General features: G+C 38.9%; 1 protein-coding gene across 1 annotated transcript in view; it reads left to right on the forward strand.

The window, feature by feature from the left end:
- Positions 1–26,808, forward strand: part of MYO1E (myosin IE) — a 238,269-nt gene that overhangs the window by 102,924 nt on the left and 108,537 nt on the right. Inside the window, exons 5-9 of the mRNA XM_043988760.1 lie at positions 10,764–10,851; positions 16,214–16,303; positions 20,833–20,964; positions 22,861–22,995; positions 24,197–24,329. Coding sequence (XP_043844695.1) covers positions 10,764–10,851; positions 16,214–16,303; positions 20,833–20,964; positions 22,861–22,995; positions 24,197–24,329 — 578 coding nt within the window. The remainder of the gene's footprint in view (positions 1–10,763; positions 10,852–16,213; positions 16,304–20,832; positions 20,965–22,860; positions 22,996–24,196; positions 24,330–26,808) is intronic.

Raw genomic sequence — 26,808 nt, forward strand, 5'->3', positions numbered from 1 at the left:
AAAAAGTCTGTGTGCCCCAAAGTTAGATAGAAGCTTTTGCCTCTCGTTAGTCTGAGCATTACTGTCAGTGAATCAATGCTCCATTTATTAAGCAGCAGGCATTGTGCCAAAGGCAAAGCAAAGCCAAAATAGTCTCTGCCTTCAAGGAGCTGACAGTCTAATAGGGAGATAACATGAAAGCAGCTATGGACAAATGAGATATTGGCAAGCTAAATTGGAGATGATATCAAAGGCACTGACTTTGAGGGGAACCCTAGAAAGATTGCTTGTAGAAGGTGGAGTTTGAGCAGAGGCTTCAAAGAAGGCAGAAACCAGGAAAGAGAACATTCTAGTCGTGGGTATTTATGATATCCAAGAAAGGGTTCCTACACTGAGCAAGGAGGGAAAATACAGCAAGACACCAGACTACCATGAGGTTGGGACAAGGAAATCTGGCTCCATTCCCATAACACTTCTGCATTAGTCTCCCTAGCAGCTGGGAGGGTTTCTTGGCATGCAATTCCCCATAGCTCTCATCCACTGAGGAACAGGTGTGAGCAGGGTACTGCCAGCCTTCCAAACACAGGCAGTCTTTGCTTCTTGCCACAACACACTCCTAGGAACCATGTGGTTAAATGGATTATATTTTTCCTCTAGAAACAGTGTTGTAATTGGGGGTTGTGGTCCTGACCAAGAACTCAGTATCAAATAAATTATAACTACAACCCAAAACAGTGTAAGTAAAGCTATAATAAATATAAACCTCCACAATCATTATACAAGGGTCCTTCATGTATTCTCAAGTATATGATTATAAGATTTCAGAGAAGAAGAGATAAATGTAGGCTAGACTGGTCAGGGAAGATCTCAAGGAAGAGGATCATCAAGGGTGGAACGTGGGTAGTCCTAGTGACCAGGAAGGAGAGCACTGGGAGACTAGGCAGAGTCGGGGTGGACTGTATTAATGCAAAAGTGAGACACGTTGTCAGGCATGGCCAAAGTGTTGATTTGTTTGGTTCAGGGGCACTTCTGCTATAAGGATGATTCCATTACAGTGGGGGAAAGGGAAGTCTTTGGGAGGTGATTGCAGTGGAAAGAAAAGGAGTTCAGCAAGTAAACTTGGGGGGGGGGGGCGGGGACTAGCCTGAACATAAGTCTGGCACATGAGTAGGATCACTGTGCCACTTTGAAGAGACAATGAGGAAGTAGGCTTGATTGGAGCAACAGAAGGGTTTGTGTTGGGAAGCTTCTTGTTGGGAGAGACTATACTTAGACCAGGGCTTCTTAAACTTTTTCCACTTGCAACCTCTTTTTGCCCAAGAAATTTTTACACAGCCCAGGGTATATAGGTATATAAAATAGGTATACATAACCTTTTACTGTTGCCAAATTTTTTGCAGCCCCATATGGGGTTGTAACCCACAGTTTAAGGTTTAGACTACTTTGGTATCTCCCAAAAATTGTAGCAAAGTGCTGTGAAACCTAATACCTGAATACCTGATTAATTGATTTGTAGGAGAGGTTGGGTTAAAGTAGGTAGAGAGATAGGACTGGAATAAGTAGAGAGAGTGCTGCAAAATTGTTGAAGACCTTGAATACATAACAACTTAGATTTCATCCTTCAAGGAATGAGGGTTTGTTTTTTTGTTGGGGTTTTTTTTCCCCTTGGGGTAATTAGGGTTAAGTGACTTGCCATGGGTCACATAGCTAGTAAGTGTCAAGTGTTTGAGGCTGGATTTGAACTCAGGTCCTCCTGAATCCAGGGCCAGTGTTTTATCCACTGTGCCACCTAGCTGCCCCAGAAGTTTTTTCATAAAGAAAAGCCACGAAAGTCATTGACAATTTGGGGGGGGGCAGGGTAGTTGGGGTTAAGTGACTTGCCCAGGGTCACACAACTAGTAAGTGTTAAGTGTCTGAGGCCGGATTTGAACTCAGGTCCTCCTGAATCCAGGGCTGGTGCTCTATCCACTATGCCACCTAGCTGCCCCAAAAGTCATTGACTATTAAGCAATTAAGTTGGTGGGTTGTTTTTTTTTTCACCTTTTGCTGTAGGAAATCTGTCTTGGATAGAATTTTTTTAAAGTTGTTTTAAAAAGAGTTACCTGCAGGAAGTGTTCAGGGTAAAGTAAAGGTCCTCACATGTGCCAGGTGCTATGATGGAGAAGAGAAGCATTCTGAAATGGGACTTGGTGACTGATTGGATATTAAGGAGGAAAGGAGAGACAAGAGACTGAGGTGATTCAGCCAATATCTCTCTCTCTCTCTCTCTCTCTCTCTCTCTCTCTCTCTCTCTCTCTCTCTCTCTCTTACACACACACACACACACACACACACACACACACACAGCGCGCGCTCGCACACACCTGCTTATCTTATCCCTTAGGATATAAATTCCCCAAGAACAGGGATTATATTTCATTTCATCTTTGTAATAATGTAGTTAACATTTATATATCACTTTACATTTTACAAAACTTTTACAACACATTATCTTATTTGATCTTCATACAACTCTGTATAATAGCTATTAGGAGTATTATCACCATTTTGCAGATAAACTGAGGCTTAAAGATGGTATTTGAACCCAGGAGTCACCTGACTTCAAAGTCCACTATTTTCTCCACTGCACCACCAAGCTTTCTCAATGCTATCTAGTGCAGAGTCTTTAGGAGATATAATAGGCATTTCATAAAGTTTAGGGTCAATTTTTTTTCTTTATGTTATTGTTATCTTCCCTTTAAATTATTTCAAAGACTTTCTAGTGGTCACCCAGCTACCATGAGTCAGAGCTAGTTTGGTATTATGATTTCCATGAAACCAAGGAGAGTTGTTTTTGAAAAGAACTGGGGTGCCAGCCCTGAATTCAGGAGGACCTGAGTTCAAATCCAGCCTCAGACACTTGACACTTACTTGCTGTGGGACCCTGGGCAAGTCACTTAACCCTCATTGTCCCACACCAAAAAAAAAAAAAAAGAAGAAGAAGAAGAAGAAACGAAAAGAACTGGGGATGTTTTGCCATGGTACCTTGTAATTTTCCATAAACTTAAAAGTTATTTCTTCATTCATTTAAATTCAATAGTAATTTATTATCCACTCTATAAGGCCCTGTCAGTGAGAAGTTACTCAGTTGAAGTTGAAGCTATGTTAATGGAAATGCTTGTTTTATTCCATAAGTTTAAAAAAAATGGAAAAAATAATGCCTTTAAAAAAAAGAAGGCAAAATTCAATCGCTAATATATCTGACAATTGTAGTTATAGAGTCAATCATTTTGTAACTTCTCCTTTTCAACACAAGGACATACAGGAAGAAGGATGAGTTGAGAGGGTATTTTTATTATTGTTTTAACCTTGGTAAGCTTTTTCTAAAACCATTCAATTAGTCATTTCTGAGTAGTGCTTTGCATCTGAGGGGAAATGGCCAAAATTTGACTAGAGGCCATGGTAAATTATGATTTTTTCAAAAAAATTGTATCATTTTATTTATTTTAAGGGTTCTTTTCTTTCTAAATTTTGAGTTCCAAATGCTCTTCCTTCCATCTCTCCCCCACCCACTAAGAAGGCAAACAATATGATATCCATTATACATGTGAAATCATGTAAAACATTTCCATATCAATCATTTTTCCAAATTTATTTATTTATTTGTAATGTTCTTTTCCCTTCTTTAAAATTTTGAGTTCCATATGGTAAATTTTTAACTGTTTGAACAGGAATGTAGAAACTCGTTCACTTTTGACTGAAAACAGAGAGCTTGGTTAATTATCTGATTCAAACAGACTGCTGAGTGAAGGCAGAGTTTGACTGGGTCACATGCATAATTTAGCTGTTGATGGTGTTGGAGTTTTACTAAGTGCCCACAAATACTGCCTAGAAAGATGTCTACCATGTCCATTTTCTTTGCAGACCGAATGTGAGGGCTTGTCTATTCAACAATGTGATTTAAATATGGGTTTATTTGCTGTTTGAAAGAGGTAGAACTTTTATGCACATAGTCCTCAAAATACTGAAAATAATATTGTGGTTGTCATTCATTTAATTACATCTTGCCAACCTAATTCAGCAAGCATGTATTAAGCAGCTCCTATCGTAAGTGTAATCAGTCCACTGTACTTGGTAGTAGGGATACAAAGATCCCTGTCCACAACAAATTTAAATTCTAATAAATTTTTGTTGGATGAAAAAATGAGTTCTACTAGGAGATATGGCATATATTGTGTATTTATATGATAATTTTGAGAAGTAATGATAATAAAATTATTAATAATTTAGCTAACATTAAATGGCAAAGTGGATAGAGTGCAGTACCTGGAGTCTGAAAGACCTGAGTTCAAATCTAGCCTCAGAAGCTTACTAGTTATGTGACCATGGGCAAGTCACCTAATCTTTCTCAACCTCAGTTTCCTCATTAGTAAAAAGGGAATATTAATAGCACCTATCTTACTGGGTTGTTGTGAGGACCAAATGAGATAATATTTGTAAAACTCTTTGAAAACCTCAAATCACTATGTAAATGTTATCTGTTGTTATTATCACTGTTGTAATTATTTTATTTGATACTAAGAAATCTATGAGTGGTAGGTACAATTTTAATTTCCCTTTTATAGATGAGGAAGCTCAGGGTGAAAGACTTGCCCAAGGTCATGTTGTTGTTTGATAGTGTCCCATTCTTCATGAGGCCATTTGAAGTTTTCTTGGCAAAGATACTGGAGTGGTTTGCCAGTGTCTGAGCCCACATTTGAATTCAGGTCTTCCTGACTCCAGTCCTAGTGCTCTAACCACTGTGCAACTTACCTGCCCACCCAAGGTCATATATGTAATGAATTTCACAGGCAGGTTTCAAATTTAGATCTTCCTGACTCCCAAGTCCAGCAGTCTGTCCAGTATGAAAGGACTCAGGAAAGGCTTCCCATAAACGGCACCTGGGCTATTCCTGAAGGAAGACAGGGAATCCAAGAGATGACACAAGAAGGCAGTGTCTTCCATCTGTGAGGACAGCCTGTAAACAGGTATAGAGATGGGAGATGGAGTGCCAAAATTCATTGCCAATGTAGAGATATAATAATTACATTTTAATTGCCAATTTCAAGGTTTGGGTTTTGCAGACCTCCTCCCTCAGTCCCTTCAAGATGACTAGAAAAGACATTATTTTATTGGTTTTTGGTTTTTGGGGGTTTTTTGCAGGGCAGTGAGGGTTAAGTGACTTGCCCAGGGTCACACAGCTAGTAAGTGTCAAGTGTCTGAGGCCGGATTTGAACTCAGGTCCTCCTGAATCCAGGGCCGGTGTTTTACCACTGCGCCATCTAGCTGCCCCCCAGAAAAGGCATTTTGAAGAAAAAAATAAACATTTTTTCCTTCAGATACTGTAGCCCTGCCAAAGAAGTGACTGCATGAACTGAGTTGTTAGTGATGCTGGACTGACCAGAACCCTTCTTTGATGTGGCATCTCCTTCCCTCAAGATTATCTTGTCTTATGATCATCATGGTGCAAGGCTATTATTTATTTCCGACTTTGTGTGAGATAGCAAAATATTTTTGGCAGAATGAGATTATAAAAGGGGTGTGCTTCCATAAAAGATACAGAAAGGGCTGAAGTCATTGAGATTTTGATCCCAGTTGATGAGAGTCATTCGCCAGTGAGGATCACGGTCCTCCTTATATTTGTGATTGCTTCAGCAAGGTCAGCTTTCAAATCTTCCCTTTTCAGATGGCATTATTTATTGCTTTATCTTCTGGATTAATCATCAGTTATGGCAATGCTTTGGCCTTGTATAACCTCAGAATTTGCAGCCTCATGTTTATTTTTCATTAACTTGATTCTTTTCTTACTTGAGAAATCCCTCACAAAGTGAAAATAAGAAAGCCAAGTTTGATATCAGGCAGCCTTTGGCTTCTCGAGATGGCATGGGACAGTAGAAAAAACACTAAATTTGGAGCCCCAGGACCCATGTTCAAATTCTGCCTTTGCCACTTACTACTCATTTGACCTTGGCAAACTCACTAAACTCTTTTGGGCCTCAGTTTCTTATTCTCTGTCATCTAGGTGAAGGAGTAGATAGTATGTCAAGCCCAAAGTCAGAAAGACTCCTCTTTGTGTGTTCAGATCCAGCCACAAACAGTCACTAGCTGTGTGATCCCCAGCAAGAAACTTCACCCTGTTTGCCTCAGTTTCCTTATCTGTAAAATGAATAGGAGAAGGAAATGGCAAACCACTCCTGTACCTTTGGCAAGAAAACCCCAAATGGGGTCACAAAGAGTCAGACGCAATTGAAATGACTAAACAACAACAAATTCTTATCTTACTTTCTAAAATGTGGGGAGGGGGACAGGCAAAATGACCTCTAAGATCCCTTTCAGCTTCACATCTTCGACTGAGGTTTTTTGGGGTTGTTTTTTTTTTTTTTTTTGCGGGCAGTGGGGGTTAAGTGACTTGCCCAGGGTCACACGGCTAGTAAGTGTCAAGTATCTGAGGCTGGATTTGAACTCAGGTAATCCTGAATCCAGGGCTGGTGCTTTATCCACTGCACCACCTAGCCACCCCTTCGACTGAGTTTTTGCAGGTTCTTTAATATGCACTTCTTCATCATGCACCAGAAATCCCTTCACCCCAAAGATCACTTCAGCCTTAAAACTCACCCCCTTAAAATGTATCCTCTGCTCCTAAGGTGCCTCCCCCTGATTGAATGACTCCTCCATTAAAGGCAACTATCTCTTCCTGCTAGCCCTCTCTTCCATTTCCCAGCAGGCACCACTCCTCTGTACCTCACCTTTGTGTTCCCTTGTTGGGTACCTCCTCCCTCTCCTCTAGCTATGGTTCAATCATTTCAATTATGTCCAATTCTCTGTGTATCCCACTTGGGGTTTTCTTGGCAAAGATACTGGAGTGGCTTGCCATTTCCTTCTCCACCTCATTATCTGAGGCAAACATGTCCAGGTCACACAGCTAGTAAGTGTCTGAAGCCAGATTTGAACTCAAGAAGATGAGTCTTTCTGACTCCAGGTCCAGTGTCTGATCTTCTATATCCCTTAGATTCCCAGTTTCCTTTTATCAGTTGTCTTTTTCATTAGGATACAAGCTCCCTGTGGGCAGGAACTGTCCTTTTGATTGTATGTGTATTACCAGCACTTAACACTATGCCTAGCATGGTAGTAAGTGCTTAATAAATGCTTATTGACTGAGTGACTAAATAATGAGTCCCATCCAGACCAGTCCCTCATTTTGGGCTAGTACATCTAAAAAAAAAAATACAGCTAAGTAGAAAGCATTTTTACTCTCACCAAATAATAAAAGAAGCACAGTTGTACAATATTTAATGAAGAGAAACAAATACTGTCAAAATTAGGAGCACTGTAATACCAGGCCAGTACTGGAAATATGTGGGGACAGAGGAGGATGAAGGAGGCCCTGGTTGAGCCTATGGTATTCCACTGGAAGAAATGCATTGTAACATCATGAATTTGTATCTGATAGCAATGGTAGAAATATATTGAAATCATTTTATTGCTCTTTGGTGTAAAATGATCCTGTACCTGGCTGCAAAAAATGTCCTTGGAGCTAATAATTAATTTACTGTCATAAGTAGTTTATGTTTTATGCTTATAAAGTGGCTTCACTCTTCCCATTTCTGGTTGAATTTATACCCCATGTTCCAATTTCTGTAACGACTGTGTACGGAAATGTTAAATTAAGCTCCTATTTAAACTGACATTTTGTATGAAATCTGCAAGAGTTTTTGTTCGAAAGTGTCTCAGCATTTTTTAGCAGCTGGTTTTCTAAACATAAAGAAAATAAACCCTCAGGATAGTTTTCTTCTTTCAGTTGGGAGTCAATTTATGAAAACTAAGTTAGAAAAGGGAGTTCAAATTGCCTCTTAGCAAAAGCAAAGCTGATGGTGCTGATGACATCTGTGAGATGCTAGTTAATCATTTCATGTTCTGTTCACTGTTACTTTGCTTTAGTCTTTCATTGGTTCTTTGCTCAAGAGAAGGAAAGCAGTTGACTTTACCAGGGAGAGCACAAGGTATAATTAGGGTTCCATATGCTTACTATACAATTCAGGTAATTGTAACATTCCATCATTGTACACTATTATATGAGCAAATTACCGGTTTGAATCAATAATACTCTTTAAAAGTGTATGTAAATTGAAACCCAGTAATGACAATTCAGATCAATGTCTAGACAATTTCTAATTTCAATTGAAGCTTACTGAAAGAGACAACGAATTGCTGAACATTTATAGGTCTTAATTCCGGACCAGAAGCCTTAGTTCATGGATAAAATCAGTTATTTTCCCTTTCATTGTAGTGGTTTTCATTTGCTTTCAGGAAAGGAGAAAAATCTTCAGTTTTCCATCATTATCTTCGCTATAGTCATAAGGAATAGTGGTCAATGCTGTCAATTGTTTGTTTGGTTTGGTTTGGGTTTTTTATTAACTTTTTTTTTTTAATTTATGGAATAAAACAAGCATTTCCATGACAGTATATAATAAGATGATTGCACATGGCATTGAAAATCTATTATGTGCAACTTGCTATTCCTTTTAAATATATAATAAAGTTATCATTTCTTTCCACTCCTACCCTAGAGATGGTTACCATTAGACACAAATAGGTATACCTAAGTAAAATTATTCTGTATATACATTTATATTATATCTAGTATATATTTATAAATTCTTTCTCTGGATGCCTTTTTAAAAAAATAACAGGATGGGTAGTTTTTTCCTTTTCTTCTCTCTTCTAATCTAATCCAACAAGCACTTATTAAGCACCTGCTATATTCTAGACACTGCTAAATACTAAGGATGCAAAGGTGAAACAAAAGACAATACCTGTCCTCAAGAAGCTTACCATCTACTAAGGGCATAAATGTCAGCAGCCATTTCTATCAATCAGTCAACAAAAACTTTTACTCATGATATTGAACTACTTTAAGAATCTAGATTTCATCAGTGGGAATATTTCCCCCACTGTGTCTGCTGACACAGACCCTCCATACCTTTCAAGAGGGTTTACAAGAATGACTAAAGCTGAAAAATATATCATCCCATATTCTAAACTGATAATGGGCTTCTCCAGCTCTAGCTAGTGCATTCTTGAGACAATAGGTATATACCTACATGCACATACATACATATGTGTATGCATATTTAATAGCTTAAGTTGCAAGATTGTAAGGGTATTCCCAGCACAAAGCACAGTGCCTAGGCAGAGTCGGTGCTTAAATAAATGTTTATTTGAAAGGATTCATGATGAAAAATGTTATTTGCCTCCAGAGAAAGAACTGATGGCATCTGAATACGGATAGTATTTTTCACTTTTTGGGGGTTTGAATTTTCTTCTACAAAATGACTAACATGGAAATATGTTTTATGTGATTGTACATGTATAACCTATATTGGATTGCTTACCATCTCAGGGAGGGAAGGGAGGGATAGAGTTTGGAACTCCAAACTTTTTTAAAAAAGAATTAATGTTCAAAGTTGCTTTTACATGTAATTGGGGGAAAAGAAAATATTATTTGAAGAACTAAAAAAAAAATAAATGTTTGATATTTTAGATTCATTTTATGTATATGGAACAGTTGGGTAGCATAGTGGATAGAGTGCCAGAACTAGAGTCAGGAAGACCCATCTTCCTGAGTTCAAATCTTACCTCAGACACTTACTAGCTGTGTGACCTTGGGCAAGTCACTTCATTTGGTTTGCCTTAGTTTCCTCATCTGTAAAATGAGCTGGAGAAATGGCAAACTACTCCAAGATCTTTGCCAAGAAAACCCTAACCAGGGTCATGTGGAATTGAACAAAACTGAACAACAGCAAAATGAAAAAGCAAGCATCAATGATTGTTGTTGTTGTTTTGTTATTGTTGTTGCTCTTGTTGTTCCAATGTTCCCTGTACTATGTGTGATGGTAGCAGCAATAAGCTCCATCTGGAAACCTTTGAAAGAAAAAAAAGCTCCTGTTCTCCCTTCCTAACAAGAAACCTCAGAATCTATTTATAAGCACAGGGCACAAACCAAGGTTTCCAAATAAAGTCACTGAGGTCCCTGTATTCTAACCTCCTGCATCATTCTCACTCTGTGGCCAGTAGTAGGAAGAATATAATACATCTGACTTGATTTCAGCATATACTGTACTGATGTCATTATTTTACAGGAAGGGTAGAATTGTGAAGAGTAGACTGTACTATTTAAAACACACACACACACACACACACACACACACACACACAGATAGCAGAACTTGCCATAAAACTGAAGAACAGGAAGGCAGTTCTTTGTTATTCAGGATGTGATTAATATTGCCTCATCATTTAATTTTGGAATGCCTAAAATAAGGAAGCCTACATCAGTTCCAGGCAAATGGTTTGAAGTCTGATATTTTTTTCTATCCCTTGAAAATAGTTTTTTTAAAGCCTAATCATTTGTTTATTTTCAAAAGTAAGAAAGATAGATAGGTAGATAGATAGATGATAGATAAATAGAACTGGTAATGAATCCCACACCCCCAAAGGAAGAGAACAGTATCTCTTCCTGTGCAGAATTTTGTAACAGGTACGTTTAATGGGGGTGACATTTCTGAGTCTCCTTAAAGAGATAGAATTGTTTTGGTTTTAGCCATCAATTAAATGTATATTAAGCTTTTCATGGAAACCACTTGTTTGGCAGAACCCTGGTGTTTCTCACTTCTCTATTCAATTTCACACATTTTTAATCGGTTCCTTCTTGGTGTTATGTCATGAGTCACTCCATCGACGTTTTTCGTGTGCTTTTCTCTCTTCAGTGGCGAGAGTGGTGCTGGAAAGACTGTAGCTGCCAAGTACATCATGAGTTACATCTCCAGGATTTCTGGAGGAGGACCCAAAGTCCAGGTAAATCGACTGAGTCCGCTCAGGGCCAGAGAAAAACATTCTGAGGCCCCGAGGTATGTCAGGATTATAAATCACTTTTTGTTGTTCTTGTTCCGACCAAAATTTCAGTGCAGAATCAGCCCATCTCTAAATAAGGACGAGTATAAGGCATATTGGCAGCTTTGGGAAGTTAACTGTGGCCAACAATTCTGTGGTTTATATCTTATTTTAAAACCTTGTGATGGTCTGCTTAAAATGTTTTCAGAGGTTAAATTCTGCTGAGGTTTTGTCTAAAATCTTTCAGAAACAAGTTTTTAATCAATCAATCATAGAATGACAGAATTAGGAAAGTCAGAGGTGGGAATGTTATTTGTGGGGGAGGGGGTCAGAAGAGGAACACTGTGGTAGTAGACTGAGGCCTAGACTTGAAATCTGGAAGACCTGGATTCAGGTCTCACCTTTGACACTTACTAGCCAGTGTGACCCAGACAACTCTGTAAGACTCTACATTATACATGAATTTCTGATCTATATCTGTGGACAGTTATCACAATGATTAAACAATAAATCTAGACAAAAGAGAAGAGTTCTATTTTAGAAGTATTAAATTCAAGGTGACCATGAAAAGAGATGGGGCAAAAGACCTTTGTGTACTCTAAGGAACCTTTAGAATTATCCCATGTATCCGCTGAAGGCTTTGAATTTTGAACTATAACACATGTGACCTGATTTATTATAAAAAGAAATTGTAATACATCTTGAAAAATAATTTGTCATTGAAAATGCATGCATTTATTCTTAAAAATGTGTCCCATATTGTACCCTCATTATTATACTTTCAGCAGCTTCCTAGATACTCCCAGTCCTATTTCTGATCATGGCATGTTCAGATTGAAATGTCTTACATTGGAAATATGGGTCTAGAGCAGGACTTCTTAAACTTTTTCAACTCACAACCCCTTTTTCCCCCAAGAAACTTTTACGCGACCCGAGTTATATAGGTATATAAAATAGATATACAGATCAAGCATTTATTGCCAAATTTTTCCCAACTCCCACATTCAATTAGATGACTCCATATGGGTCGTGATCCACAGTTTAAGAAGCTTTGGTCTGGAGCACCACAGAGAGGTCTGGACTAGAGATGCTAATTTCTAAATCATTCACAAAGCAGCAAGATTTAATTTGAAAATGGATGAGCTTTCGGCGGGGGGTGGAGCTTAAAAGAAGAATCAATGATTTCACCTTGGAATATGTCCACCCAGAAAGAAAGACTAACTAAATTAGTCATGAAGACAGATAAATTTGTGAGGAAAGTTGCAAGAAGACTAGAGAGGAAATTGTTTGAAGAAGTGAGAACAGTCCACAGAGTCATGCTCCAGAGAACTGAAGGAGAATGAGGAGGAATCAAAAGCAATTGAGTCTGTTGATTGGCGACCTTTAAGAAAGTAGTTTCAGGAGTGTCCCTGGATAGAAGCCACTATCAAGCAGTTAGTGATGAAAAAGAAGGGAGTGGGTGTGAAACATTCTGCAGCTTCTGTAGCTAAACAAAAAAAAGAGAATAATAGAGGGATTTCATGGCTCAACTAAGGTTTGTTTATTTGTTTCCCTTTCACAAACAGGAAATTTTTTTTGTATTTTGTAAGCAAAAGAGAAAGAGCCAATCAAGAGGCAGGGTGATTGAAGAGGAAAGGAGGGGAGACTAATTGAGAGAACAAGGATCTTAGGAAAAGGCCACAGGAAGTAACTTAAGAGCACCAGCAATAAGGGTCAGGTAGATAGGGCCAATTAGAGAGTCAACAGTCAGGTCAAAGTAAGAGGGCTTGCAGAACAGAAGAGCAGACCAAGGGAGGTCACAGCCAATAAATAAAGACAAACAAGAATTAAAATAGAGGCTAACTGCACAATGACAGGAGTTTTGGAAAAGAAAGAGCCTTTTGGCATTCTCATGGCCTGGCTCATCAACCCCAAAACCTGGCACTGATGATCTGTAAGACCATATCATTTCCTGAAGCACTGAATTCGCAGGGAAAGGGAAGAGGGAGGGCATGGAAAGAAGCAGGACCTGGGCAATATACTTTATTCTCTATCTTTAAGATCAGATTAGATAGGGGCAGCTAGGTGGCACAGTGGATAGAGCACCGGCCCTGGATTCAGGAGGACCTGAGTTCAAATCCAGCCTCAGACACTTAACACTTACTAGCTGTGTGACCCTGGGCAAGTCACTTAACCCCAATTGCCTCACCAAAAAAAACCAAACAAACAAAAAAAAGATCAGATTAGATAGATTTAGAGCTGAGGTGGATGTAAGAAGTCATCTATTCCCAATCCCCTCATTTTCTTAAAAACTGAGGCCCTGGGGCAGCTAGGTGGCGCAGTGGATAGAGCACCAGCCCTGGAATCAGGAGTACCTGAGTTCAAATCCGGCCTCAGACACTTAACACTTACTAGCTGTGTAACCCTGGGCAAGTCACTTAACCCCAATTGCCTCACTAAAAAACAAACAAACAAAGAAACTGAGGCCCAGAAGGAACATGTGGTTTGCTTAACCTGGGTTCTCTAAGTCCAAAACGGTGCTCTTTCATCTGGACTGTGCCCTCTGCTCTAACACATATTCAGTGACTTACTAGTACAGAACTGATGTTTCAACAAGAATGACCAGGAAATGCTAAGAGCATCAAGTTCCCACTTTCTGATTCCCTTCACTAGGCATCATCCTTTATGTGTCTGTTCCTTTTTTTTTTTTTTTTTTAGTTTGATGGTCTCATTCCCCAGACCACTATGATATCATGTTTCCTCTCTCCCCACTTCCACTCCAATCATCATTTGAACCACTCTAGTCAATGACGTGCTACTCACCTTAATATTGTCAAATAGCAAAATCTTATTGGGCATCACTCATGTATTTTTTTAAATGATAAAATGAGGTTCTAGAATACCTAAAAGTTGAGAGACAGAGACTACAAGTTGGTATATTTCTTAGTGGAAAATTTGTATATTATGTATTTCATAATATATGTATAATTATATATTTCATAGTGGGAAATGAAGTTGCCCTGACAGGATAGGTCAGATAAGATTAACGCAAGGTTTTTTTTAAGTGATGTGGATATGGTATGAGAGTGTTAAAGAAAGCTAGGATATTTTTTTCCATAGCAACTTTTGAAACCATAGAGAATTGATAATATTGCAGTGGAGTGACAACCTGTGGTGATGAAATCATAGCTCTTCTGAAGTGGTGCATTAAGGAGAGCCAGCAAGCTATAGTGGAAAGAGTACTGACCCTGAAATCATGGGACCTGGATTTAAGTCCTACCACTGATAAATACTAGTTAGGTGATTAACTCATGTTAATCTTTTGGGGGGGGGTGCAGACAATAAGTGACTTTAAGTGACTTGCCCAGGGTCACACAGCTAGTAAGTGTCAAGTGTCTGAGGCTGGATTTGAACTCAGGTCTTCCTGAATCCAGGGCTGGTACTTTATCCACTGGGCCACCTAGCCGCCCCTATGAGTTAATCTTTTGACCTTCCTCAGTTTCTTCATTTATAGAATGAAAGGGTTGGATCAGATGACCTTGGAGATCCCTTTCATTTTGAGATCTGTAATAACTTTGATCTTTAGAACTACAGGCATAATATTTGAGGACCACTTTGCCCTCCTACCATATTCCGTTGGTGTCATTATTTGAGTCTTTTTATTAATAATAATTTTAATATTTCGGTAGTTTGTTAGTCTGCAGACTTGTAGTTTAAGATTCCATTCTTCCTGTTTTTCTATGAAGACAATGATAAGAGGTTCCTGGCTTAGAATTAGTAAGTAGCCAAGAGAAAGAATAACCCAGAAAACTGTTATTTCTGAAACTTAATTGTCCATAGCCTATGAATAATTAAAAGTACAAGAAATGACTCATTTTTGTTTCAGATTCCTCATCAGTATTAACTAATGTCTGTTGAGCTGTCTCATGGGGCATGATGGGAAGTTACACACCATGCAGAGTGACATAGGGCTGATAGTGTTGTGAAAGCCAAATTCAACTTTCCAATGTAGAACTTGCAAGCCTTTGCCTGGTCAGAAATCAGCTTCTATAGATTCTATAGATTGTGGCTTATCAGCCTTTAGGTTCAAAGGATCTATGCTTTATGATGCCAGTCAGTGGGTGGTTACTGATAGTATATTCTCTTGGGGGGGAAATGAGAGGGGACCCTGAACTGACCAAGCCTCCCAACAAATCTATCAGAACCGGGTGTGGCAGTTTCAGTGAACTTGGAGGTCTACCAGCTAAAACTTGAGACATGCTAGTATATTCTAATCTTATGGGATTATAGATTTAGAGTTAGAAGCGACCTCAGAAGTCCCTGATTCTAGCTCATTTTATAGATCAAAAAATTGTGACCTAGAAATGGCTTGCTGGAGATCCCATGGATGGGGAGCATCAGAGATGGGATTTGAACCCAAGTCTTTTGACCCACTCCCCACAAATCCAGTCCTAATTCCCCTGAACCACATTTTCCTGGTTAGGGACCTATTCTAAGTGGACCTTTCACTGAATAGGAGACTGAATGATGAAATGGGTAAATAGAGGTTTAGGAAAGCCCAGTTTTAAAGAATAAATTCTACATAGATTCTGATAATATGGTCATTCTTCTTAATGAATTTAGACATTGTATTCCCACTACTTCTGTATCACAAAGAAACAAGGAAAAAAGGGACCGAGCTACAGGTATAAAAAATTATTTATATCAGCTCTTTCTGGTGGCAAAGAACTGGAAGCTGAAGGAATACCCATTAATTGCAGAATGGCCAAATGAGCTATGGTCTATGAATGCTATGGAATACTGTTGTTCTGTAAGAGATGATGAAGAGGATAGTGTCAGAGAAACCTGTATGAACTGATGCTGAGTGAAGTGAGCAGAACACTTTCTAGCATGAAACAATATTGTAATGACAAACAGCTTTGAAAGACTGAGGATCAACAAAAGGACCAATCGCAATTCCAAGGGGCTCATGATGAAATATGCCACCCACCTCCTGATTGAGGTGATGGAGTGCAGATTGAGACATGGGTTGTTTTTTTTCCTTTTTTGGACATGGCCAATGTGGAAATTTTGCAGGACTGTACATGTTTGTAACAAGGATTTTCTTTTTCTTTCTTTCTCATTTGGCAGGGGCAAGGTAATGAGGATGGCTTTTTATGGATTAAAAGACATAATAAAATTTTAAAAGAAAATATGCAGGCTTATATGCATCTAAGACAATAGGAAATGAAATTTGTATTAGCAGGCAATTGCTTTTTCCCCTCTATATCCTGGTCCATACCAGATAGCCATTCTTTATAATAAATAATTGAACAGACAAGTTTTTTGTTTTGTGTCCCATTTTTAGCATGTAAAAGACATTATTCTACAATCCAACCCACTATTGGAGGCCTTTGGAAATGCCAAGACTGTACGGAACAACAACTCCAGCAGATTTGTAAGTCCATCTCTAAGCACTCAATCAAATGGTCCAATTCAGTCAAACTTGCTTTCTGTTTCTGACATCCCTGAATTGGGTTTGCCATCTTATCTATCCCAAAGGAAAATCTGGCTTTTAAATTTTTCTTGGGAGGCATCCTCCTTGATCATTTCTTCCTTTTCCAGATCCACTTGTTGGCTGGCTTCAGTCACACATTGACTGTAGTTAGTTATTTGTAGGCATTTGATTATGTAAATAAGATCATTTTCAAGACTCTGAACCTGAAGCCTTATTAATGAAATCAGAATTCGTGAAGAGAGCAGATTGGGTTGGAAGAAAAGAATAAATCAGCCTTGATTTTTCTGCCAAATAGATTTATAACAAAGACTAGAACAGAGGTTTAGGCTTCACCACTAAGCCAGACTGATTTAGCAGCCTGGAAGTTTACTTAGGAAGCACTGATGGGTGAAACTCTCATTTACCTCAGTGACTGATGGAACCTTCTCATCTGTCAGTCAGGATGATGTCCACGTCAGCACCAAGAGTGTTCTGTCTCCACTTGTTGGTGTTTATTTGCCCCTGGGCTTGTTTCCCCCCCCTCCCCCCCCCCATAGCTGATAATCATGATAATAGCTAGCATATGAGTTCTCTTGCTTGATCCTCACAAAGACCCTATAAGGTTGGTGTTATTATCCCCATTTCATAGATTAAGAAAGAAACTAACAGGAGGACCTGAGTTCAAATCTGGCCTCAGAAACTTAACACTTACTAGCTGTGTGACCCTGGGCAAGTCACTTAACCCCAATTGCCTCACCAAAAAAGAAAAAAAGAAAAAAAAGAAAAAGAAAGTGTAACGATTGGAATGATGCCACCTGCTGGATACTTACTGTAGAAGAGTTCTGCCCATGAAGGGAAGGTCTTTGAGGGCAAGACCAGGAGTCAGGAAGTGACGCGGGCTAGTGGGAGGAGGAAGGAAGAGACTGGCGCTCAGTCTCGCGCTCTTTCCTCTGGACTCTGGCGGAGAAGGGAGCTAGAAATGTGCTCTCCCTTTAATAGATAGGAATCTAGGCCTTTTTCTCTCTCTTTACCAAATTCTTATTCTCCTTAATAAATGCTTAAAAGTCTAACTCTTGCTAAAGCTTATAATTTATTGGCGACCACTCATTAGATATTTTAGACAGTTTAGCTAGAATTTTAGCCCTTAACAAAAGAAAGAAACTGAGAGGGATTAAAGTGACTTGTCCAGGATCACAGCTAGTAAGTATTTGAGACTGGATTTGAACTCAGGTCTTCCTAACCCTGGGCCCTGCACTCTGTCCTCTTCATCATTTAGCAGTCTGTTGGATAATACTATCTCACATTTATACAAACTTAGTAGTTGTGTGACCTTGGGTAAATCATTTAACCTCTGTTGGACTCAGTTTCCCTCTCTCTAAAATTTGGATGATAATAGCACCTGCCTTCCAGGGTCTTTGTGAGGACCTTGTGAGATGTTTGTAAAACTCTTAAAAGTGCTACATAAATGACAATTCATCACCATTATTAGAGGATATTCTTGTTTACCTTGGTTTAGATTAGATGGCCTTTGAGGTCCCTTAGATTCTGAAATTCTGTGATCTTTGCAGAAATCCTAAAGTAGGTAGTATAGGATAAAGTGAGATTAAATGACCAAGTATGTAAAAACTATGCTTCGCAAATGTTAAAAGTGTTACCCACAAGGTACTATTATTGTTGTTGTTATTATCATTCCCTATTGTATAGAAAAGCAAAGTGAGGCCCAGAATGGTGACTTACCCAAAGTAATTTACCCCAGAGCCCATGCTCAGACTATCTGGAAAAGGACATACATAGCCCTCTCTGATACATTGTGCTGTCACCCAAGTTCAAAAGCATCAGTGTATCATGTTGGGGTTTAGATCGTATCTGAACTATAGTTTATTTTTGGCACTGAAGTACTATGGAAAAGCCAATGGGAGTCATTCTGAACCTCTTTCATGAATGAATAAGACTTTTAAGGAGAAAAGTAGTCTCTTTTTAAAAAAAAATCAGTATAATGGGAAGTTTCTAACTTTAAAAAAGAGCCCTGTGAAATTCCCACACAACTCCCACATTCCCTGATGATTTATGCCTGTCAGTCTAATGACCTTGCACTCCCCTCAGCCCAATGTTATTTGAGATATTTACCTCACATCATAATGTTTCTTTTTCTCCTTGATGCCTGCACTCCATTGACGTGGAGAAAGTTTGGAGGGAGCCAGGGCTAGGTTAGGGGAGGAAGCAAGTGGGGATTGGGGTAAGAAGTAGGGAACCAGGATATGGACCCATTTTCTTCCCCCAAACTGCTTTTTCTATATCATTTCATATATTTGTAAGCCTATTTCAATCATTTAAAGAAATGCTGAAACTTGACCAGGCTGCACAATTTACTTTTCCTTTTCAAAACAGCCTGCCTTCCCCATAGGGGCCACCCTGGCAATAAAATCAATGAAGTAAGCCTTCTTTCCTCTTTTCCCAGTGTGTAAATTGTCCTTGGCTTAGGAAAGTGGCCAAGTGTCTGTGGCAGTCTTGTTTGCATATTTACCCTCACCCCATGCCATTTTAGGAAGAAAAGTACAAGATTTTTTTTTTTCTTGGAAAAAAACTTTGAAGGCTTTTCCTGAAATAATTGTAACACATTACGACAGTTTGTTGAAATGAATTTTCTTTTCTGGGCTTCTTGTTTTGTTTGGTTTTGTTCAAGATCAGACCGAGATAAGAAGTCAGGTAGAGTAAAGGGGACGTGAGGAAGGGTAAGGTATGACTGATGGTTGCTGCCTGGATGAATTCTGGGTTGTTGTTTTTCCCCTGTTTCTCTCTACGAGTACATATGAAGAACTTAATATTTTCATGCCACTGTGGTAGGTGCTGAGGACAGACAGGAAAAAAAAATGCAAGTCATGGTTCCTGTCCTCTAGTAGCTTTTAGTCTAGTTTCTGTTTAGTTGGAAGGAAAATAAATATTAAAAATTATAAGTTCAGATTAGTCATTAAGTGATTAAATAGCTAAAGGAATACTTCCCTCATAACAACAGTGTTAAGTGATAATTCCCTATGCTCAGGTAAATAAAGCATAATTCCATTCCTTTAAGAAGGTTACCAGTATCTTTCAAAAACTAATTAGCCCAACATTTTCATTACCAAAGAGGTGATATTTTTGTTTCTCCTCCATCAAATATATTCTTGGATATTATTATTATTAGGTAATGTTTATATAGCACCTTAAGATTTGCCATGTGTTTTTCTTATGTTAAAGGGCAGTCCGTGTTTATGTCTTTTCAATAGAAGCAGATACAGTGGCAGTGTGGGTAGGTGGGAGGCACAGGGAAACAATTGGCTCTGGAGTCAGGAGGACTTGAATTTCAATCTGTCCTCAGGCACTTAGTAGCTGTGTGACTTTGAGCAAGTCACTTAACCCTGTTTGCCTCAGTTCATTGCCTATAAAATGAGCTGGAGAAGGAAACAGCAAAGCCCTCTAGTATCTTTGCCAAGAAACCTCCATTTGGGGGTTATCTATGTTTACTGCTCTTGATGGATATGATATATAGAAAGTGACTAACTAAAAGAAATCCAGTTTCTTTAATAAAATGTTATGCTTGGTGACTGTTTTCTCACTTTTAATGGCTCTTATCTTATCCCAAATTGAAGGGCAGTATTCCTGATAATAGCCACAAATGCTGCCAAGGAAGAATTCTGCTATCACTTGATCAGGCTGCCAGAGTTCACCATCATCCAGGCAATTACAGCCCATGATCTCTCCACCCTTTCCCTTTTTAGGATTGAAATGTCTGTGAAGAGGAATGGGGGGGGGGGGGAAGGGAAGAATCATGTGAATAAACACAGGATATATTGATCCAGTGAGGCTAAAAGATATAGATCACTCATTATAAAATGCTATGCCTAGGACAAGAAAATGAACAATTCTTCCTCAGATATATATATATATAATATATAATAATAATATATATATATATATTAGCTTTGGTAACTCCTTTTGTTCAGTTTTTCTGTAATGTACAACCAACTCTTCATGACCCCATTAGGGGTTTTCCTGGCAGATACTAGAGTGGTTTGCCATTTCCTTCTCCAGCTCATTTTACAGATGAGGAAACAGACAAATAGGGTGAAATGAGTTGCCCAGGGTTACACAGCTACAAAGTATCTGAGGCCAGATTTGAACTCAGGAATGATGAGTCTTTCTACTCCAGGCCCAGCACTCTATCCACTGCACCACTGCTTCTACTGTGCCACCTAGCTATAAGTGGGCGTCATTAATCCACCTCGATTTCTTCATACGTAAAATGATGATGTTGGGCCTCTAAAAGCCCTTGCAGCCTTAAATCTATAATCCTGTTATATGAGAGTGGAATAACTTGGAAAATGTATTTTTAAAAAATTAATCAAGTTCCTCATTATGCTGTACGATGAGCCAGTTAGGAACTTGGTGTTTTTGTTCTTCCTTCAAAATAATACTTAACCTTCAAAATAATTCAAAACAATCCTTTATTGCAGGGGAAATACTTTGAAATCCAGTTTAGTCCAGGTGGAGAACCAGATGGTGGAAAGATCTCCAACTTCCTTCTGGAAAAATCCAGAGTTGTGATGAGGAATCCTGGAGAACGTAGTTTTCACATATTTTATCAGGTGAGAACATTTTTTTGAAAAATGAAACCTTTTCTTTCCCAGATGAATTTTTCTTGTGTATTAAAGGGGTCCCATAATACGTAGCATGTACAAAGAGCAATCAGCAAATACTTTTACAAATACAAACACTCAGGGTATGCATACTGTGAGATTTAAAATTGGATACTAGAGCATTAATCCAATTTTAAATCTCACAATACTTACTGTCAATGAAAGGCTTATGTTAGGCTTGATAGAACAGAGGGGCATAACAAAGTCTGCTTTAAAACAGCTACAAACTTGGGAGAGACAAAATTGTTGTTCAGTCATGTCTGACTCTATGTGATCCCATTTGGGGTTTTCTTGTTAGAGATACTAGAGTGGTTTGCCATTTCCTTCTCCAGCTCATTTTCCAGGTGAGGAAACCAAGGCAAACAGGGTTAAAGTGACTTGTCTGAGGTCACATAGCTAGTAAAGTGTCTGAGGTCAGATTTGAACTCAGGAAGATAAGTCTAGGCTCCGCACTCTGTGCACAATGGTCCCATCTAGCTGCCCTGGCAAAATACAAACACATAAAAACTAGATATTATTTCCATATTTAAATTCTTCTAAGTAGAAGGAGAAATATTTCTCAGTTAAGATTTTTGATCTGTTTCAGGCCATACTTGGGAGTGTTGAGGGTCCATGTGTTTGAACTGTATAACAATGAATGCTTGGGAAGAAGGCATCGCAAGTGCAGAATTGGGAAGCCAAGGATAAACAACACACAACATTTGAGAGTTTAGTGCACTGCTAGCAAGCTGGTTCAATGGATAGAGCACTGGCCCTGACATCAGGAAGACTCATCATCCTGAGTTCAAATTTGGCCTCAGCCACTTACTAGCTGTGTGACCCTGAACTTGTCACTTAACCCTATTTGCCTTAGTTCCCCATCTGTCAATGAGCTGGAGAAGGAAATGGCAAACCATTCCAGTATCTTTGCCAAGAAAACTCCAAATGGGGTCAAGAAGAGCCAGACACAACTAAAATGACTGAACAACAGCATTGACTATAAGAGATTGTATCTGAAAATGCCAATGACATCATGATTTGCCTTAAGGAAATGTAGAGTATCTAACAGGAGGGAGTTGGTGGTCCCTGTTCAGGCCACTTTAGTGATCAGTCTTTAAAAAAACATAATACGATACATTTGTATTATGGTCAGTTCTGTGTACTATATTTTTGGCAGGACATTGATAAACTAGAAAACATTGAGAAGAGGGCAAGAGGGTCCTGAGATCATGTTGTATAAGGAATAGTTGAAGGGACTGGACATATTTAACCTAAAGAAAAGAAGACTTAATAGAGAAATGAAAACCGTCTTTAAGTATTTGAAGGGGGCAGCTAGATGGCGCAGTGGATAGAGCACTGGCCCTGGAGTCAGGAGGACCTGAGTTCAAATTTGGCCTCAGACACTTAACACTTACTAGCTGTGTGACGCTGGGCAAGTCACTTAACCCCAATTGGCTCACCAAAAAAAAAAATAAAAAGTATTTGAAGGGTTGTCATATGAAAAAGAGAATAGGGTTCTGTTTGTCCTCACAGGGTAGAAATAGGGGCAATGGGTAGAAGCTGCAAAGAGGAAAATTTGCATTTAATATAGGGAAAATCTTCCTATAATAAAGAGAGTTATCCAAAGGTGAAATAGGTTGGTTACCTTGGCTGGCTGTTAAGGGTTTCTCCTAATTGGAGGTCTTTCGAGCAAATCCTGGATGGTCACTTGGATTTATTATGGAAGGGATTCTTGTTCAGGCACAGGTTAGCTAGATAGCCTGGGAGAGCCCTTCCATGACTTAAGTCGTGTATCATTTTAGGGTAAAGACAATGTATCCAAAACTCAGGTGTGCCTTTATCCATCATGTCATTTTCTTACTGCAGCTAATTGAAGGTGCTTCTGCAGAGCAAAAACACAGTCTTGGCATCACAAGCATGGACTATTACTATTACCTGAGCCTCTCAGGATCCTACAAAGTCGATGACATTGACGACAGACGGGAATTTCAGGAAACATTGGTATGAATGGACACCATGACTGATGGGTTCTGCCGAGTAAAATATTGGGGACCACGGCAGCGAAGGTGGCCAACATGGCAGAGGGAAGGGGCAAATTGGTAGACATTTTGGATTTAGTCAGTCCCTTATTCTGAGCAAGATGGTAAACAACCACTCTATCAGATATCTAGGAAATAATTGAGTAATTATCTGAGACAGAGAACAATCAGTTTTATTTATTTTACCAGATTCCTATCCTCTATCTGATGATAGCTTGTTAAAGATGGTAGTGAACATAGTGAGTCAAACTTCTTGAAAGAATGGAAAAGCCTTTAAGTGCTTACCATTGAGCCAAGCACTGTTCTAAATTCTTCTGACACAAAAATTAAAGTGAAGTTAATGCCTGCCCACTGGGAGATTATTTTCTAAGGGAAGGAGACTATACATCAAGGAGAGTGGTGGCCTGGAAAGGGTACTTTGATTTGGGAAGTTCCTTGGGTGATGAGTAGAGAAGATGGGCACACCCTATTCAAAAGGGTGGCTGTACCAATCTGATTATAGATTGGGAGGGAGTGGGAGGGGAGGGTGGCCAATATAGAAAGTAGCATGGCCAGCTCTGGCTTGATATAAAGAAAGGACCACATGAGTCACTCACCTATCTGGACTGGGAGGGCTGAGAGTTACAAAATAATTAGCATAATTCTTGTAACACCTATCATTGTTTCCTCCCCACACCATCATAAATTTCTTTTTTACTTCCTGAGGACTCATATCAGCCTATAAAACAGGGGTTCTTTACTTGCTATCTGTGAAGTTATTTTTTAGAATCTTTTGATCACTATTTTTCAATATAATTGGTTTCCTTTTAAGTCTTTGTATTTTATTTTATGCATTTAAAAACATCCTGAGAAGGGGTCCCTCAGCGGACAAAGAAGACTAAGAACGCTTACTCTAAATTGAGTACCATTCCACTTATGGTCAGGAGAGGAAGCTGAAGATGAGCTCTCTTTTCCATGGGGACCAGCTTGAATTCACTCACTTTGACATCCTCTTCCAAGAATTTTCAGATCAACCTATAAAAGCCAAGTTATGTCTCCTCTTAGACACCCAACACCATTTTTCTCTCTAACCCAACCTGAACTCTGACTCATTCTGTTTATGGCTTATCTCTGAATGATGAGTCTGATTTGTTTGTGTAATTCAGTTACCTTTCCTTTTGTAGCATGCAATGAATGTGATCGGGATCTTTGCAGAAGAGCAGGCCCTGGTGCTGCAGATTGTAGCTGGAGTACTACACTTGGGGAACATCAGCTTTAAAGAAGTTGGCAATTATGCTGCTGTGGAGAGTGAAGAGTGTAGGTGGCTCTAAAAATGTGATAGAATAAATGTATTCAGCTTAACTGCTCTAAAATGGCCAGCAACTTGACCTAGCAGACACTGGAGCTCATAATTTCCATGCTGATTTATTGATATCTTTTGCTTTTATATCCCCTTCATTTCTTAACAAATCCCTCTCCTGCACCCTACCCAGCAAGCCATCCTTTGCAACAAAGAATAAGAAAGAAATTCAACAAAATTAACCAACACATCAATTGAGTCTGACAGTTTCTGCAGCATTGCACATCCACAGCCCTGCACCTCTGCAAAGAAGGGAAGGAAGTGAATTTTTTCATCCTTTCTTCCAGGTCAAACATGCTAAATATTATTCATAGTATGTTTGGCTTCTTGGTTTTGTTCTTTCCATTTGTATTTTTATAGTCATTGTGCGTTATCTTCTTGGTTCTTCATCAGACATCAGTTCACATAAGTCTTTCCATGTTTCTGAATTACTCATATTCATTGTGTCTTATGGAACAATATTATACTATTATAGTCACGGGCCACAATTTGTTCAGCCATTCCCCATTCAATCAGCATTTATTTGGTTTCCAATGTTTTGTCACTATGAAAAAGAATATATGGCTGTATATGTGAACCTTTCTCTCTTGGATGATTTGGGGGGATATGCTTTGCAGTGGCATCTCTAGGTCAAAAGGTCAGGATATTTTGATTGCTTTCTCAGCATATTTCTGCATTGCTTTCTGGGATGGTTAGACTAATTCACAGAAGTTAGCAGGTTTTGAGAGGCACATTTGAGCTATTACATGGACTATGTCAAACTGTCTTATTTATTATGAGGGGTTAAGGGGCAGGGGCAGCTAGATGGCGCAGCTCAGTGGATAGAGCACCAGCCCTGGAGTCAGGAGTACCTGAGTTCAAATCCGGCCTCAGACACTTAACACTTACTAGCTGTGTGACCCTGGGCAAGTCACTTAACCCCAATTGCCTCACTAAAAAAAAAAAAAGTATATGGGGCAGCTAGGTGGCACAGTGGATAAAGCACTGGCCTTGGATTCAGGAGGACCTGAGTTCAAGTCCAACTTCAGACACTTGACACTAGCTGGGTGACTCTGGGCAGGTCACTTAACCCCAACTGCCTCACCAAAGGGAAAAAAAAAAAAAGAGTATTGCCCACTTTCCATTTCTCCCACTTTCACCATACCAGCAAATAGCAATGCCATCATATGATAAGGAAAGGGATCCACGTTCCTTGGTAAGCTTGGAATATCATGGCAGAATGTCATCTCTGGATAAAAGATGTTTTCCCCCATTAAACAGGAAAAGTAAATAGCGAAAAGAACTTTCTCTATGTCAGTAGAAATATAGGGATTTATCTCCCAGTGAAAATCCCATCATCCTAAATTCACCTGCAAAGCCTCTGAATACAATGATAAATACATGTTCATTCGGGATAAATATATGTTCATAGCTTATGCTCAAAACCACCCAGAATCAATTTTTAAGTAGTGGGGTAAAAATCAAAGCAGCAATGATTCTTTGCATATCCACTAATATCTTTTATTTCCATTTATTGGGGAGGGGAGGTAGAGGTTGTTGTGAGGAATCCAAATAGTTCTATTTAAATTTTTTATCTCACTTTATTGACAGCTTAGTTTTTCTATTTAACTAATATATGAATACATACCTCCCCCACCTCTTACCTAGCATGTCATTCCTTTTCCAAAAAGTTATAAAGATAGAAGAGAAAAAAGCAGCTCAGGAAAAGTATTAAGCATCTCAAATGGGTTTGGCAATGTAGGCTTTATTTCATATTCATAGTCCTTTATCTTGGTAAAGAAGAGAGGGAGGTGTGTTGTCTCAGTTCTTCTACTTGTCCAAGCATCAGTGATGACTTTCTTTAAAGAATAACTTCCATGGTTATTATTGCTATATAGAGAAAAATGGCACTTCAGTTTTACAAAGTCATTAGTTAGTTACCTATGCTTTCAATCTATCCAAAACTGTTGGGAAGCACTTCTAGGCTTCTGCATTAGAAGCTCTTGTTTTTCGTTTTTAAATGTTCCTGGTCTTTAACATTAGACTTCCTAAGAAGTAGATGACTCTTCAGTCTTGTTAGAGAATCCACATATCCCTTAACCACCCAAGAAAACAATTTCTCTGTATCTGAGCATTCTTCAAGGATGATAAATTTAGACATTTAGAAATAAATAGTATCCCACTCATTGCTGACAGTGCAGTGGAAAATTAGGCATGGGGATATTTCCATTCCAAATAAGGCTCCTTTTTTGTTTCTCTTTTTCTGATAAAGGAGGAAATACTACTCACTCCCTGATTTTAGATATTGTCAATCTTGATAAAGCAGATGTGGTACATTTCATATATAGCATTATGGGCAAGAGGTTAAAAAAAGAGCATTCCTTAATCGGCTTAGTTTCACACACAAACACACACATAGTATACATATATACAAACATGCAAGCACAGAGACACACA

The sequence above is a fragment of the Dromiciops gliroides genome, chromosome 2 (genome assembly GCF_019393635.1).
Source record: "Dromiciops gliroides isolate mDroGli1 chromosome 2, mDroGli1.pri, whole genome shotgun sequence".
NCBI classification, from domain to species: Eukaryota; Metazoa; Chordata; class Mammalia; order Microbiotheria; family Microbiotheriidae; genus Dromiciops; species Dromiciops gliroides.